We start from the raw sequence: 12,126 nt of genomic DNA, 5'->3' as shown, positions 1-12,126 counted from the left end.
ACATGACTTTTCAACCAGGTACGCTTTTGTATAAATCAAGTTCTTCCCATCTCACATACTTTTGGGCTGGTAAAGGAACATGTAAGGGCTTTTATTCACTCAGGTGTACTGAATGCCTACTATGTACCCAGTTTGGTGAATGGTCTCCTTGATTATGAGGTAACATAAAAAGATTGTCTTCTCAGACCCTAAACGTCAACAAGGGAGATGTGGCATGTATACAAATTAATTACAATTCAAGGCAGCATATGGTACACTGCACATAGATGTCATATAAAACAAAAAGCATCTTAAGAGTTCAGTGAGAGGAAATATCACTTCCAGCTAATATGGTTGGAGAAGAATCTTATGGCTAAGGTACCAATGAGCTTTCACTGCACCAGGCAGATATGGGGAGGAAGGCCCGTGGGGGAATGCTATGAACAAAGACAATTAAGATGCAAAAATGAAAGAAAGCAGGTCCAGGGAATACAGAGGTTTTAAAAGGAAATCACCTAATAGTAGCTGAGCAGTGGAAGAGGTCTAGGGAAAACTGAAGACCACTTGAGCAAGGATGTTGGGGATCATAAGGAAATCAGTGCCAATCCCTCTCCTATCTTGACATCTATGCACTTAAAATCATTTGATCGACATGGTCTGTCAGTGTTGTCTTCCCAATAATGCTGTAAGCTTCTTGAGGATGGGAACTGTGCCTTCTTTTCTCCTATCTACACAATACATAGTACGGTTCTGGGAGCAGAGCAACTCAGGAAATATTTGTTAGCTGAGGAGCTGGGAGATGTTAGGGGATCAGATGGGTCAGACAACAAGGGAATGGCTTAGGAATGAAGCTTTGAACTCAATTACCTGGACAAGAAATCCATATTCCAGAGTAGGGATATTCTTGCAGTGACCACTGACCTGATGAGTGAAAAGACAGAATTTATGAGCCTCCTATGAAGCAGGTACCTAGACAGACTTCACACTCATCACCTGAGATTCTCCTGAAGTAGCTACACCCTAGCTCTGATTAGCCTCAATAATCCCAAAATTGAAGAGAAGACCTTTAAAAATTTTTGCCAAAGGTTCTTGAAAAGGGCTCACCTGTCCTTAACCTTTTTCAAAGTAGGTGGACAGGCTAATACAGCAGCTGATGACCAAGTCCTAACCACAACCTAATAAAATCACACATGACATCTTAAGATGCCCAAGCCCAGACTCCCTGCTTCATGGCTTACAATCAAAGAAGCTTGACAGACAGTTTAGATGTTTTCAGCTTTTAAAAAATGTTCTCCATTCCACCCATTTATGGTAGAGTGACCAAGTTTGATTTAGGATGCCTGAAAAACCATAGTCTCACCTCACCTTGAGAAGCTATACTCCCACGTTTCCATTCCCACCCTCCTAACGCCCAAGTCAAACCCTCCCCAGCCCATGTACCAAAGGAGAGGTCCGTGCTGGGGGAGGGAGGCCCACGTGCTGGGGGCACAGGAGACCTGCCTGGGGGCTGGGAGGGTAGCCAAACACCTCCACTTTGGGGTTCTTCATGGTGCAGGAGATAGAACGGTTCATGAGGCGCCCAACTCGAAGCTCGGGTACACCCAGTTTGCCTTTCAGCATGGAGTCCTGTATGATCGGGAAACTGGGAGACCTGGACAGAGAGCAAAGGGAAGTGATAAAACTGGGATTCAGTATGGGCCCTAGAAGAACACTGGAGATAAGTGCATCCTAAGCCAGAATGGGTGAAGGGACCTACCTAAGCCAAAGAAGAACTCTTATCTGAGGGAAGTTACACCGGATCTTAAACACTTTCTTTTTTAAATGTTTATTTATTTTTAAGATTTCAAGAGAGACAGAGTGTGAGCGGAAGAGGGGCAGAGAGAAAAAGGGAGACACAAAACCTGAAGCAGGCTCCAGGCACCCACGAACTGTGAGGTCATGACCTGTGCCAAAGTCAGACGCTTAACTGACTGAGCCACCCAGGTGCCCCAGATCTTAAACACTTTTAAAACAAGTAAATCACAAACTTGAATTGATTTTTATGTCATTATTTGTGTGTTCTTCAGATTGGAACATGGGAGGACAGGCAGAGGCAAAGTCTCGGTCAATCTCTACAGCAGCTAGGCCAGGTAGGGAATGTTCCCCTGGACAGGATGCCTGTTTAATTTACTCAGTGTGTGTATGTGCGTGGCGTGTGCGTGTTTATATACACATGAAAAGTGCTGAATACTGTACTAAGCAATAAGTAGTTGCAACCCAAAAAAGCCTGATGTCTGTCTGTCAACAATAGTGCCTGGGAAACTATAAATCTGGGTTTGTATTTGCCTTTGGGAAGATCAGAAGGCACCAGGGTGGAATGTAGGCCTGGAGACAGAGAATGGACAGTATTTATTTCCAAAAGTTAGATAATCAATCAGTGTGCCCTTTCATGAGAGAAAGGAGTTGGTACCTATTCTCAGACTCTGCCTTCTTAATAGAGGGCATAATGATGAGATTCAAAGAAAGAAAAGACAAAAAATTAGCATACATTTCTGCAAAAACATACCATGAGCTAGGTACTGTGTTTTACATGAAGGACAAGGTATGAATACTGGTGTCAGAAGTACAAAGATAAAGACACCTAGGGGACAAGACTATGTAGGTCGGTGTTAATAAAGGTGCAGAATTCAGAGGACCTTGGGGGAGGGCAAATAGATTAGTGTAAGTAATCAAGAAGGTGGGGTGGGAGCTCAGACAAGACTAAGGTCATTAGAGATTATCTGCTCCTCGGGGAGCACTTACTTGGGGATGGGTGAGAAGATGCTGAGGCCGGCTCGGAACTTCTTGATGGTACCACTTGCCTTGAACCAACTGTGCCTCTTTTCTTGCTGGGTCTTCAAGAAATCGTTGCTGAGATGTTTCCATTGTTGGGATGTGAACATACCCAGGATCCTAAGGAATCAAAGACAACAGGCTTTACAAAACTCAGGCAGGGGAGTAGGTCAAGAAATAGAACTATGAAAAGCAACCAATCTAAAATTCAGACCCAGGGATGGTAAAACTAGCCGTGGTGGGGGAATGTGTGTCTGAAGACCTCGCGATAATGACCTTAGCCCATGGAAATGTACTCTCCTAAAGAACCTCTTTACCTGAGGGGGTAAATACCTACTTCCATTACTTAATCTAATAGACCAGAATAATTCTGAGATGATTAGCCTTTAGTGGAAGGCTTGAAAGCTGAGCCTTCAACGGCCATGAATCTGGGAATTTATTGCCAAGAATGACTATACTGAGAGTGGAAAGGGGTAGTGGGATGCAATTGGATACCACCCTCTACCTTGTGAATAGTGAAGAAAAGGAGTAGGTACATGAGGGGTACTGACATTGTTAGCAAAAAAATTACATCCCCAAACTTATGGCTTCCAATTTGAGCTGGGCCCTCCACTAGCCTTGCCAACCCTTTCATGTGTCTTTGATGAGTTCTCTCTGGCATTACTCTTAAGCTATTATTCCAAATCCTTACCGCCTTCATCAACCTCCTAACTTCACCTATGGCTGAGAATCTCTTCCTTCTTAACAGAGAAAACTGAAGCCATCAGTTACCAGCTCCCTTAATTTTCCAACCCTACTACAAAATCTATTTCTATTTCTACTCTTACCTCAATCCCTCCATTTTCTGAAAACAAGATGACCCTTCTATTAATATCTCTATTTGTGTTCTAGATCTCAGTCCCTTCTTGCCTCTTTAGGGATCTTGATCCATTAATCATATCCCTCTCCTATCAGTTCCTTTCCTAAAGTCTACAGAAGTTTCAACTTCCTATACCTTGATCTAGCTGCATTTCCTTCCCTTCCAATCCTCACTTAAATATCTGTCCACACTTACTATATCTACTTCATTACCAACCACTCACTTCTCAAGTCACTGTATTCTTGTTTCTACCTTCACTTCTTCACGATGATTGCTCTTGCCTCCATGCTAAATCTAACAAAAACTCAAAGTTCTCTTACTTATCCTCTCCGGCATCTGGCCCTCCTTGTCTCCTCCTTGCCTTCTGAGACACCATTCTCTTCCTATTCTTCTCCAACTTTTCTGACCTACCTTCAATGTTTCTTCTTTCTCTGACCACCCTGCTGGTTTCTTGGGTATTTTGTCTGGATGCTAAAGGGTGTTTTGCCTTTGATCTTATTTTCTTTTCCATGTTCTCCCTCAGCAATTTCGTACTCTAAACTGGTTGTAATTTCCATCCATACACTAAATATATTTTCAACCCTAACCTCTGTTACGTATCTATGTACTGAGTACCTCCACTTGAATATCCCAAGGCTACCTTTAAATATGCTTAAAATGAAACTGATTATCTACCCTTATCGCATAAACCTGTTCCTCCCCTATTTAAATTAGTGGTGTTACAATTTACCCAGACATCTAGGCTGGAAACCGAAGAGTAATTTTCTACTATTCTTTGGCTCTTATGACTACACACGACATATCTGAATCAATCTTCAAGTCTTACTGATTTTATACCCCACAAATCTCTATAGTCCACCTTTCATCTCTATTCTCACCTATAATCACACTTTGGCTCAGGCCCTCATCATCTCATGTCTGGATGTCTACAAAAACCTCCTAGACTTTTGGTCTCTTGTCTCACCCCCTCCTACCTATTTTACACAGTGCTACTGGAATCATTTCTCTAAAACTCAGTCTGACCATGGCCTCTCTTTGCCTAAAACCCTTCAATGCTCCCACTGCCTAGAAAATAAAAGCCCAAGATCCTCTCTGATTTGGACCCCTTCCTACTTCTCTGACTTCAATTCCTACACTCTCCCCTTGTATTTTCCTAGCAATATTTAACTACTTGAAGCTTCCTACACACAGGCTGCTTCACCTGACTGTGCCCTTGCAAATGTTATTCATGCTCAGAATCTGTCTGCATGGGCAACTCTTACCCATCCTTGAAAACATGAATCATCTTCCTTTCATTCATTCACTCATAGCCCTCCACCCGCCACCAGACTGAGTCATTCCTTCCTCTACATTCTTTCTAAACCTTATATATTCACTTGTATTAGAACATGTATCCAATGGACTCTATTTGGAACTTCACTGAGGGTAGAATCTGTAATTCATTTATTTCTCTTTGTATACCAAGGCACTCAACATATTTCATAAACTATCTGAGCTCTTAGAGCCCCACACTGAGAAAACCACAAGAGAAAATATGAAGATCAAGACCTTAATTCCAGAGTTGTACTTTTCCTTAAATGTTAAGTACTGATGAGTCCCCTCTCACCTCCAGAAGCCTCAAGGCCAGACACCCCAGAACCAGAGGCTCTTCCACCTAACCATAAATTTGGCTTTGCAAATTTATTTTAGTCTTTCTTAGGCCCATCTCAGAAAGATATTTTGGGGAGGAAACACTGCGTCCAAGGGTCTGCCTGTCCATCCGTATGTCCGTCTCTTTCCCTCATATGTCCATAACCAGAAAGATCAAAGTTCTTACTTTTTCAGCTGAAGACCCAGCCCAAACCCTTCCTTATTCGATGGCTGGAAAACCTCAATTGACGGTTCTGCAAAGAGAAGAAAAAGCTCCTAGTATGTACATATCTCTCTTTTCCTGGGAGTCCAAAGCCCCAATTCAGTGGATGAGCTTCCTCAGATTCTAAGGGTACTCTAAACAATAGTGATGGAGAAAGAAAACATCTGAAGCAGAGGGTAGATTCTGGGAGCTGTCTGACCCATTTCAAATCACTTCAACTTCTATGAGGACGTTGAAGGGAAGGGAAGGAATAAATAACATCTGGGACCAGAGAAAACAATTTCATTAACCAAGAAGGCCTTTAGGGGATGGCTATCAGGTGACAGGGAATGCATGAATGACAGCAAACTGAAAAGCCCCCACCAATGGTCTGCAGTATATACCCAAGAGCCTTATTCTAGCTTTTCTCTGGCTCAGTTAACTTAAGACTTTGGATTAGACCACACTTAGAGCACCTACTTGCCCAAAGTCACTGCCTTTACCTGGTCCATCAAGGTACTGGGAAAGAGAAAATCGCAGCCTCAACACAATAGGTTCTGTTCGGAGAACTTTCCAGGCTGTAGAGACTTCCTCCTAAAAGAGTAAGGGAGAGTTTCCAGTTTAGCAACAGAGAGGAATGGACTTGGAAGTTTTCCCTATATGACACACACATGCACATGACAGTACACACCACTGTCTGCTGATGGTCTAGGAAAGACAGGGATGAAGAATATGTGCTCCAAATGCAGCACTCAGGAACAAGACTCCTGGCCTACATGACAAAATCCACAAGTCCAGCTAGACATGTTGTTGGCAGGTACTAGCACCACTTACATCGAGGAAGCTGATGTTGATGTGGAGGTCAATGTCCACGTCATCGATAGTTCCATATTCTCTACAGAGATACAGGTGAGACTCATTAAGGGAGAAAGAAGGGAACAGAGACTGAGGTGGAGGGAGAACTGAGCCTGGGGCCAGGGGAGAGAGAAGAGTGGGAAGTAGCTCTGTATCTAGACTTAGCTGCAGCCTCAAGCCACTTACATGATCAGGGCTTTCTCCAGGCCAGAAGCCTTTCTTACCTCAAAGATGAAACTATCAGCCTAGAGGGATCTAGGATAGAGGAAACTGCTGAAAAAAATGGCTATACTTCCCCACTCACCACTGTCAGCTAAGCTTAAGTATTCTGAGAAATTCCCACTACCTATCACTAAGCTCATAATTTATCCATGTCCACAGACCCCCTATTATACCCTAAAAAGAAAAAACCTTTAGCCTCTTAACAGCTCAGAAAGAAGTGGCTTGCTCCTGAAGTGGGGTCCCACCTGATGGATACAGAGTTCTCACTGTAGATCTCCTTCACGGCTTCAATGTCTGCATCAAGCTGTGGGTGTCGATATAGGTCAGCCGCACAGCTCCCCTGAGTCAGCAGCAAAAATGGTGGGGAGGTTTGGGAGGAGGGAAAATAGAGGGGGAAAGAGAGAGATGAAAAATAAAAAGAACATGAACACCAGGAACAGGAAAATCAAATGGCAGCAGTACATATAAGCAAAAGGCTGCTCTTATGAAGGAGCTCTTGATGGTGGCCCTAGCCACCAATCTTTGGCCACAAGTATCCTTCCATCTCCACTCTAGTAAGCTTCTATGAACCAATTGCAGGCTTTGCTCAATGAGTACACAGCCTTAAGTTTCCAGCTTTTCCTCTCAGACCCTGACCAGGGATACTTAGGTATCCCTTCTACGAAAACTCAGAACAGGCTGAAGAGTACAGAATTTAACTCAGATGGTTCTGTGCAAAGAATCCAACATTCCTGCTCAGGACTGTGCCCTGGGGAGTGATGGCATGAAGCAATCACTGGCAGGATATCTTTTAAAACTTTGACCTTGATGAATGAAATGACAGCTACTGGTTGGTGAAGAGTCAAAAAAAAATCACTATTTCTAACCAAGAACACATGGGGTAGCCTCCACGTACAGAGAATGTAGTTTACTCTGGGAAAGGAATGAGCTCCAGGTAAGAGCAAGAATATGAAATCAGCTCTGGCAAGACAATGCTCAGACTGCACCAACATCATATCCTCATCTTATGTCTGCTCCAGAATAATCTTTCACTACTTGGTAAATTCAGAGCAGCACACATTTAGACTATCCAACATGGGTCTTAGGGGCTGTAATCTCACCTGAACTCCATAGAGAAATTCCTCTGATTCATTATCTCCCTCCGAATCATCATCATTCCAGAACTGGCCTTTGATGTCCTAGCGATGAAAAACAAGGATACAACCCTTTGCTGGATCCCTATTATCCCATGGAGCAGGAGGGCAATAGGATACAAAATAGATTCCCACAAATAATGGGAGGTCCTTTGGGATAGAACAACTGAGACCCTATTCCCTATACTCCCTTCACTTCACTCTTCTGGAGCATTTCAGTCTCTTCCTGAATCTGGTCATATCCATGGCCTACCTCTGACCTTGGGAGGAATGGAGGAAAACAGGGCACTGGAATTTTGGCCCTCTTGATTGAGGCTCTGGTAGCCAGGGGGGTAGGGATGCAGACTTCAACATCAATGTTGGTTCCTGGGCATATCTAGGTCCTAGCACAAGCTGGCCTCTTCTAGATCATTACCCCAAAGCAGCTCCCATGCATACCTAAGCTCTTTTATTACTCCCTTCCTCTTATTTAACTCCCCTTCCTTCCCAAGAAGAAAATCCACCTGTACACACACCAAGTAATACTGTCTCCATGCTCCTTCTCCTTCTTTCAACTTCAGATAACCACTCTACTTTTCAAAAGGGTGGGAGGGAGAATAACAGGAAAAGGTGTCCCATCTATCCCCTGGATGACCAGTCAGAGAGGTGGGAAGTCAGTTCTCACCATTGGGTCAGTGGGTCACACACAATCCCAGGTCAGTGCTAGGCAGCACCCCTCCATACCACCAGCTGAACCCAGGCCAATGGGATGGGCATTTAGGAGGCCACAGAGGGAGACCAGGGAGGGGGTGATGTCAGGGGCTGACTGTAGATCTGCTGGGGATGGCAGGCTCTGCTGTTGTGGTGATAACAAGTCACTGTCCTGTGGAAAGTAGACAACAGTTGGTTTCATCACCACTTAATAGCTAGATGGTATTTACACAGGCACACATGTTTATGGATACACTTTTATTAGACAAATATACAGACACTTGCACATAGAAACATACTTGCATGCATGTACACATACTTATACACATAGTTTTTTAAAGATAATGAACCATGAAAGCACTATACAAACATGAGACACTACTGTTCCATTTAAGCTTGAGAGTTGGGATTGGAGCAAGTCCCGGCTCTAGATCATAATGCGTATCAACCCCTGAAGCCAAAAGTGATGGTGACAGGAAAAGACGTTACCTACTTTGTCTAGTTAGTTCATTTTGGAACATTCTTCATAGTACCAACCCCCATTAGAATCAAGATTCTTTTAGAAATCTTTACCCCTATTTATTCAAACGGAATCATCATCTCTTATTAAATATCAACATCCCTAGACACCTTTACATGACAATCAAAGCTAACTTAAAAAGCCCTCAACAACACTGAATATCCCCTGGTAGACATGGTCTGAGTGGTCTCATCTTGGAACCTATTCCCCAAATAAAAATGCAATAATGATCTGAATAAACAGTCAGAAACACACTAACCCCTAGGCTTTCGCAAAATTAAGAACCAGTGTCTAGGCCTTCCTGGCACTGCACGTATCTGTCTCACCTACTCCAACTTTACGCAGAGGTGTTCTTGGTCTCTAATACGGTTCTACTGAACCTTAGGTTTGAAGATCACAGTGGGCTTAGGGATCTGTAACATCAGTATCACCTGGGAACTTGTTTAAAATGTAAATTCTCAGACCCTAAGACCTACTGAATTAGAAACTCCAGAGATGGGGTCCAGTAATCTGTGTTTTAACAAGCCCTTTGTTATGCTGATACATGATAAAATTTGAGAACCACTGCTCTAAATCCTTGTGTACTCTAGGGACCTGTGGTCTGTTCCTCAAATACCAACTTAAGCCTGGTAACTGATCCAGGATGGGGACATATGGCACAATGCCAGTACACACACCATAGCTGTCCTCTCGTTGACAGCACTGCCTCACTCATTAAAAATATGCAAAAGAAAATTACAATTAAAGTTCTTAGAGATAAAATGGCCTGATACCTGAGATTTACTTTAAAATACTACTCCAGCCCCAAAAGGGGGGTATAGATGTGGGGGGGGATGAAATAAATATGGCAAAACATTAATTACTAATGAATCTGAGTGATGGGAACATGAGGGTTTCTTATGCTCTACCTTTGCATATACTTGGAAATCTTCATAACAAGTTAAAAAAAAATCATAGGCTACTCTTGTACTTTTTCAGGGGCTCTCATTAAAAAATCAACTCTAAATGTGAACAGGAAAATGATCCCTGAAACTCCACAACTGCCTCCTTGCTGTTCTTCAAACATAACGAGTATATTCCCACCACAGGGCCTTTGTCCCTGCTGTTGCCTCTTCTTGGAATGGTTGTCAGATATCCATATGGCTTGCTGCTTCACTCCTTCAGCTCTCTGCTCAAAGGTCATCTTGACCATCCTATATAAAACAGCAAAACCTCAACACACATACACTAGCACTCTCTATCCATCCCCCTTACCTGCTTTATATTTTTCCACAGCACAATGCCCTGACATACAAAATGTTTGTTTGTTGTATTTATCTCCCACCAAAGTATAAGCTCTGTGGTGGCAGAGGCTTTGGCTCTTTACTATGTTGTCAGTCCCTCAACTCGTACTTACTGATGAATAAATGAATGAACTGTCTGCTGGATACCCAAACCAAAGGGGAGATACATACAAGAACCTAAACATGTCTACACATAGACAAAAATGACTTTAAAAAACAAGATTCTATTCACCTTCAAGAGCAGCTGAGAACCAAAATTACGAAGATCTGAGGACTGAACTGGGTTTGTGAGATTTGAAAATAAACAGTCAGGTGCTGATCTGGATGATCACAGAGGAATAAAGAGGGAGGCACTAATGTCCAGCGTGGGCTGTCTTGGGCTGGGCGGTAGGATGTTGGCAGCGTAGGCCAGAAGTACCAACTTTCTCAAGGTCTCTGTCACCGTAGAAGTCAAGAAAAACTTAGTCTCTCTCCAAGGGCTGTTGCTGCTCGGTTTCTGCTGTTATCACAAGGAGAAAAAGGTAGTTCAGAGGGAATTTTTCTTGTCCAGGGAAGAAAACCAAGTCAGGAACTACCATTGTTTCCCAACCAGGGTGTTTTAGGGAAAGAGACTCCCATCTTCTACTCTCAATGCCCATTCCTCTGGAGGTAAAGAATGGGTTTGAAAAGTAAAAGAGTGGGGAAGGGGGGGGGGAGGTCATGAAATTCACAGAATCACAGACATCTGAAAGAGGGGGAAGCCTACAAGATGATCTATTTCGCAGCTTTCATGTTATACGTAGAATACTCAAGTGTGGGAAGACCAAGGAAGCTGCTTAGCATCAGTATGGCGGAACCTGGACTTAAGCACATTTGACAGGTCCTAATTACATCCAATTTCCCTGTAACGTGGTTATGACTGATTACGGTAGTTGTTTAATGCATTAAGCAAAAAACATCTATCTGATTTATCTAAATGACGTGAAGGAGGGAACATTTCAAGAGAAGCTGGGCCAAGTACAGACTGTGTGAAGAGTGCCCAAGGAAGGGCATTGCTCAGCTCAGTGTTTACTCTGGATGAGGGCAGCTAACCCAAAGCGCTTTACAGTTTGCATGGAAACAGGCCAAACGTAAATAAGCCTCAAGTCTGGATCACAAAGGTCTTTCCCTAGGTCCACAGGCGGTTCTCGGTGTGACAACTATTCACCTAGTCAAAAAAGCCTCCGAACCCAACGTTTAAACTCTGCGCTTAACTCCCAGCTTTGTAGTCCCGGGAAAGTGGGTTACTCCTCTCTATACCAAGTGCTCCTTTCTCAGAAAGCCTAGGCCACTGAACAAAGAGTGCGGGGGAGAACCCACGGAGGGGCGATTCTCGAAGGCAAGCGCTATCTCCGGTATACCCCGTGGAGAGCAAGGACGAGGTTAGCCCCCAAACACTGGCAGCCATCCTCGTTTCCAGGGCAGGCCCTGAGGCCTCCCTGAGGGGAGCAGTCACAGCTCTTCTCTGGTTTCCTACGGAGACGCCAAAGACACCCAACACCTGCCTCCCGGGGAAGAAGCTCTGCGCCCGATTTGTGTCGACCGCCGCCCGGCCTTGAGCGCAGCCTGTCAAGCCTAGGAGGGCCCCTCAGAGCCACCCGGTCCAAGACCCTCACTTCATCCACCCCGGCCGAGGCGGGGCGGGCCCCGCACCCTTCCCGCGGCCCGGCCGCCCCGCCCCGTCCCCGTGGCGGCCGCCCCACAGGCCGGCCTCGCGAGTACTCACGGCGACCCCGGGCCGCGTGCGGCCGCCGCTGAGGGGACGAGCGGCCCGGGACGCCCCGCGGGGGCGGAGCGGCAGGCCAAGGGGAGGGGGCCGGGCCGGGCGGGCGAGGTCGCGCACCCCCACGCCTCGTCGTTCCGTCACGGGCGCGCAGACCCACTCTGCGCACGCTCGTGCGGGGACACCGGAATCACGTGACCCG

General features: G+C 44.8%; 1 protein-coding gene across 13 annotated transcripts in view; it reads right to left on the bottom strand.

Moving 5' to 3' along the window:
- LOC122467579 (protein mono-ADP-ribosyltransferase PARP6) overlaps positions 1-12,126 on the bottom strand; it is a 62,403-nt gene extending 50,277 nt beyond the window's left edge. For 2 of the 13 annotated variants that reach the window (XM_043553982.1, XM_043553983.1), the window contains exons 1-10: positions 10,416-11,700; positions 8,355-8,552; positions 7,658-7,735; positions 6,803-6,897; positions 6,315-6,375; positions 5,984-6,074; positions 5,466-5,532; positions 2,761-2,910; positions 1,420-1,630; positions 847-900 (exon numbers count right to left, since the gene is read on the bottom strand). In XM_043553982.1, the coding sequence (XP_043409917.1) occupies positions 847-900; positions 1,420-1,630; positions 2,761-2,910; positions 5,466-5,532; positions 5,984-6,074; positions 6,315-6,375; positions 6,803-6,897; positions 7,658-7,735; positions 8,355-8,357 (810 nt within the window). In that variant the 5' untranslated portion in view covers positions 8,358-8,552; positions 10,416-11,700. Of the gene's footprint in view, positions 1-846; positions 901-1,419; positions 1,631-2,760; positions 2,911-5,465; positions 5,533-5,983; positions 6,075-6,171; positions 6,245-6,314; positions 6,376-6,802; positions 6,898-7,657; positions 7,736-8,354; positions 8,553-10,415; positions 11,701-11,927 lie in introns of those variants that run through there. The other 11 variants (XM_043553984.1, XM_043553985.1, XM_043553973.1 and 8 more) reach the window with 9 other exon arrangements.

The sequence above is a fragment of the Prionailurus bengalensis genome, chromosome B3, assembly GCF_016509475.1.
Source record: "Prionailurus bengalensis isolate Pbe53 chromosome B3, Fcat_Pben_1.1_paternal_pri, whole genome shotgun sequence".
NCBI lineage: Eukaryota > Metazoa > Chordata > Mammalia > Carnivora > Felidae > Prionailurus > Prionailurus bengalensis.
The sequence above is the reverse complement of the archived record's forward strand: the minus strand, read 5'-3'. Positions and strand labels throughout refer to the sequence as shown.